This window comes from Eucalyptus grandis, chromosome 5 (assembly GCF_016545825.1).
Source record: "Eucalyptus grandis isolate ANBG69807.140 chromosome 5, ASM1654582v1, whole genome shotgun sequence".
Lineage (NCBI taxonomy): Eukaryota > Viridiplantae > Streptophyta > Magnoliopsida > Myrtales > Myrtaceae > Eucalyptus > Eucalyptus grandis.
In genome coordinates this window covers 33,637,078-33,642,126 of record NC_052616.1, presented here as the reverse complement: position 1 = coordinate 33,642,126, position 5,049 = coordinate 33,637,078, and the positions used below count along the sequence as shown (strand labels likewise).

Below are 5,049 nucleotides of genomic sequence, written 5' to 3'. Positions count from 1 at the left end.
AAGAAAAAGGGAAAAAGGAACATAAAAACAAAAACAAAAAAATTCAAGAAATTAAAAAAAAAAATCCACGTAGTATGATATGTCGGAAATGACACTCAAATAATCAATTTTACTCCAATTGGGTGCTTAAGTGAGTGAAAAAAAAAGAAGCTATGGCACTCAAATAAATGCCATACAAAAGTTGTGGCACTTATGCACTTCTTCTCCTGAATAATTGCAAGTACAAAGTGGCACTAATTTCTTACAATTCATATGTTAAAGCAATTACAGCAAAGTTAGCCATGAAATTTTTTTATAGCGACGATGGGCCTGCTCCAGTCGATTCCTCAAAATCTTCGCATTCAGGAAGAGAAAAAAAAAATCATCATAAGAAAGTAGTAAAATCAGGTTGGAACCATGTGGCTGCATAATCGTGACAGCTAGTTGCAACGAGGTATGTCCCAACCTCACCGTTGTCCCTGCTGTAACTCTTCTTCTTCTCATCTACGTTATCCACGAAATAGACATGGTTTGGCTTGATCCCGAGGAGGAAAGACTCGGCGTTGAACTCCACCGAGAACGAAGAGTTGCCATTCAAGAAGAGAGATGCGTTCCCCAAGCTCTTGACCTCTTCATCAGTTCCCTTCTCCAAATCAACTTTGAAAACTCGGATCCTTTTCACGGGTCCATACCCTTCGCCCCATATCGTCCATGCCGCCATCAATGAGCCTGAACATTCAACGAGATACGGATGACCTTCGAAAATGTTCTGACCTAGAATTAGTCGCGATTCCATGCGACGCTTTCTCTCGTTAAAGGTCATTATTTGCTTAGCCGCATCCAAGGCCACAAATAGCCCATCGTAAAAAATCAGTTGAAGGACGGTGGACCGACGCAGATGCATCGCTGGACTCACTGCCATCCATGCATCTTCTTCTGATCTGTGGAAGGCAAACCCTAGTGGTCCAAGACTCTCATGAATATGGATCATGACTATGTAGCTCCTGGATGAAGAAGGGCCTGAGGACAACGCGATCCTGTTGATTCGGGGATGGCGGCATTTGAGCCTCTTCGGCCCATTGAGTTGCACACTGAGACGTGACTTGCGGCGAAGCTTCTTCAAGGCAGGGAGTTCGATGCTGACGCGCGAAAGCGGATTGAAGATATGGTATTCCCTGTCCCCCCGTGACGCGAGGATCCATCCTGGTGCAGAGAAGGTCCGGACATGAGATCCTGGCACCCGCATCGGGTAAATTCTCCATGTAGGGGGGCTGCAGAACTCGGCTCTTTGGTTGTCCACATAATTCATGAGCCACGGGGCTTTCGACTTGGTGTTGTACGTCTCTTTGGCGGCAGCGGACCGCCATGATGTGCACACCCCTCGAAAGGCTAAAAAGTCTTCTATGACTAGCCTTCGAGCGATGAGTTCTAGGATCTCTTGTGGGAGTTCTTCGCAATTCGCCATTACTTAGTCATAGATTGAATGACCAAGTCGCCTGGCGTGCAACTCCTTCGATTTATTCATTCCTCAAAACATGAGGCGGGTCCATGCTCATGTAAGGAAAGACCACTATTGGGAATTCGGTTTCCTTTTTAGGGTAAGATTACCCCAAGCCGACTTCCTCTTTCAACAAATTGCTTCACAAAACTTATGGCTCGATTATTATTTTTTCTTGAATGGATATTCCTTTGTCATGGTTGGCAAGATAAAGCTTCCTCTTATTTGATTCCTGTACCCAATTTTTCTTTACCAAAAAAAAAAAAAAAAAAGCTTCCTCTTATTTGATGTTATAAGATTCAAATCTTTCTATAGAATATATCATATCTACGAGATAGTTCATCTTTGAGTTTTTACGAATAAAACCCATAGGAGCTCATACTTAAAATGTTTAAGTAAATGATAATTGTTTCATAGTAAACGATACATGAATTGTGATTTAAAAGTAAACTCACTTGTAACACTCAAATCATAATTCCTAAAATATTTAATACTTTAAAAAAAAACTTTATGTACCATTTCAATAAGAAACTCTCTTTCCCCGAAAGTGACCCATGAAATTATGGTAATTGTCACATAATAAATGATGTGTTAAAAAAAATGACGTGTGAAATTATATTAAAAGATAAACTGACTTTCAACACTTAAATCATAATTATCACATGGTAAGGAATTCATATGTGCACTCCGACAAAAAAGAAAATGGCACTTGTGACGTGGAGGAAGCAATCACTTTCTTAACTTATAAGAGCTTAATATATAGACCACTCTTTTCTTTCGTATGTACACTCTTTGTTCTATTATATCTATATCCCCACTATAGTAAATTATAACCTTCTTTACCACTTAAATCGGAGCCATATGAATTTAATATAACTCATTTATAGTTTTGTCTCCTTATTCTCATTTTAATATGTTTGGTGTAAATACTAAAGGAGATACGAATAATTAAGTACTGATCCAATTTCTAAAAATCATATTCTTGCCCTTGAGGATCATAAGATTCAAATCAAAGCCGAGTTAGATTTGAAAATGATTTTTGATTAGGGTGGTCTGTATGGAGTGTGTTGCGAAATGCTCGTGGAAATTCTTTGCAAGAATCGGAATCTACTAAAATAATTGTTGCTGGTCAGTGCCTTCAGGTAAGTAAAATCATTTTGTTTTGGGCTTCCTATTTATGGTCTCACTAACGAGACTGGAATTTCCCTCATATAAATTTAGGCCTTATATTCTGTTTATTGCAGGCTGTATGTACCTATACCTTAACTTTGAGAAGTTTTTTCTATACAGAATCATGTCATGAGAAGAATATCATTGTAAATGTAATCGACCGGATCTGGTGCATAATGCACTGGTCTGACTGGATGTGAACTGGGGCAGGTCAATGGCATGCTGCTTGTTGATTCCCAATGATTGATGTATGGCTGAGTTTTTAATACTGGACCTGGGTTGGACATCAAAATCTTCATATTGAGGAAGATAAAAAAAAAAAAAAAAAAACTCAAATATTAAGGGTCTATTTGTTTTGCGGAAAACAACTTCCGGGAAAATATTTTCGGAATTTCCGATATTTGGATAGCGGAAAAATATGGTCAAAGAAAATGTTTTCCGGAATTTCCGATATTTGGATAGCGGAAAAAATATGGTCAAAGAAAATGTTTTCCGGTCAACGGAAAATCTCGGATTGTGGAAAATGATTTTCTCTTTTGCCTTTTGTACGGGCTCTCGTGCAATTTTCTTTCCTTACTCATTTACTCTAGGAGCTGCCATTTCTGCCCTCTTTCTCCCGAAGAGCATCCCCTCATTTGGCGATGCCGAATCTCCGCCCTCACGAAGCCCTAGTTTCTGATCTCATCCTCCTCCTCCTTTGACACGAAGGATCAGCAGCGGCGGAGCATCCCCTCATTTGGTGCTGGATCTCTGCCCTCACGAAGCCCTGGTTTCTGATCTCATGCTCCTCCTCCTTCAATGCTGATGATCAGCAGCGGCAGAGCGTCCCCTCGTCCAGCAGTGCTCGATCTCCATGACGTGCCCTGCTTCCTCTTCACTGCTGGACCCATTTGCTCATGTCGGCCTTCCTATTTTTCTTGTGGACTTTTTCCTTTTTGTTTTTTGATTAAATGTTGGGAATGACGTATTCTGTTGGAGCAATCAATCGTGGATTGAATCCTGTTTGCTGTTGCAGGCTTGTGAGATGATATAAGACCTTTCACTGCTTATGATACTCTTTATAAAGGACGAGGGATAGTCTTGGTGAATCAGGTTCATGAAGTTTCTATTTGGTTTTCTGAAGGGCTTGCGCATGTAGACAATCTTCTGTCATAGTGTTGAATAGAATGTGCTGTAGAAAATCAGTCTCTCATGGATAAAACTGTGCTGGACTTCATACTTCTGGCATTTTTTTTTTATTTGCTGCAATTTTTTGCTATTTCAAGAGTGTCTACTCGACATATTATGACCTTTCTGGCAGTCATTCAGTTTGACAGTGGGATTTAGATGTTGTGACAACGATCTATGTCTTTTCACTTTAATATTTTAAGGTTTTAGCCGAACACCGGAAAATATTTTCCAAAACATTTAGGTTTTAGCCGAACACCAGAAAATAGTCATTTTCCTGGAAAATAACTTCTAGAAAAATAGTTTCTGGAAATGGCCCATTTTCGCGAAACGAATGGATCATAAATTCAAGAAATAGGTTGGAACCACTCGGTTTCATAGATGTGATTGCTAGTTGCATCAAAGTGTCCCTGACTTTTCCGTCCTCCATGCTGTGACTCTTCTTCTTCTCATCTTTGTAATCCACGAAATAGACATATGGCTTGATCTCGGGAAGGCAACACTCCGCGTTGAACTTTCAAGAAGAGAGACACGTTCCCCAAGCTCTTAACCTCTTCTGAGTTCCCTTCTCCAAATCAATTCGAAAACTCGGATCTTCTTCACAGGTCCATGCTCTTCACCCCATAACGTCCAAGCTGCCAAGACCTTCAACATAATTCAGCCCTAGAACTAGTCGCAATTCCATGCGATGCTTTCGCTCGTTAAGAGTCATCATTTGACCATGCGCATCCAAGGCCACCAATAGCCCATCGCAATAAATTAGTCGAAGGACGATGAACCGACGCAGATTTGTCCCAACTCACTACCGTCCACGCATCGTCTCCTGATCTGGGAGAGGCAAAACCTAGTGATTTGGTATAAGAGATCATGACCGTGAGCTCCTGGACATACAAGGGCTTGAGGACAATGCCATCATCCTGATCACATGGGGGCCGCACTGAAGCCTCTCCAGCCCGTCCAGTTCCACGGTGAGGTATGACTCGTGGTGAAGCTTCTCCAAAGCGGGGCGCTCAATTATGGATGACCAGTTCCTGCTTTAGTTCCAGTTCGGTGTGGTTCCAAGGTAAAATCCGGAACTGAACTTGACCACCGGTCGGTCAGTTCAGTGGAATCGGTCACTTTCTTTTTTTCCCACTACTTAATGTTATATGTTATGAAGAAAAAAAGCTGTTTACTTTTGTTTTTTAAGGGGAAAAAAAAAACACAGTAGCTCCAGTTTTCCTTTGGAATCGGGA

The 5,049-nt window shown here is 40.9% G+C and overlaps 1 protein-coding gene across 1 annotated transcript; it reads right to left on the bottom strand.

The window, feature by feature from the left end:
• Positions 1 to 364: 364 nt before the first annotated feature.
• On the bottom strand, positions 365 to 1,444 carry LOC104446717. Its single transcript, XM_010060537.2, has one exon. The coding sequence runs from the start codon at positions 1,442 to 1,444 to the stop codon at positions 365 to 367; it is 1,080 nt and encodes a 359-aa protein (XP_010058839.2).
• Positions 1,445 to 5,049: the final 3,605 nt, after the last annotated feature.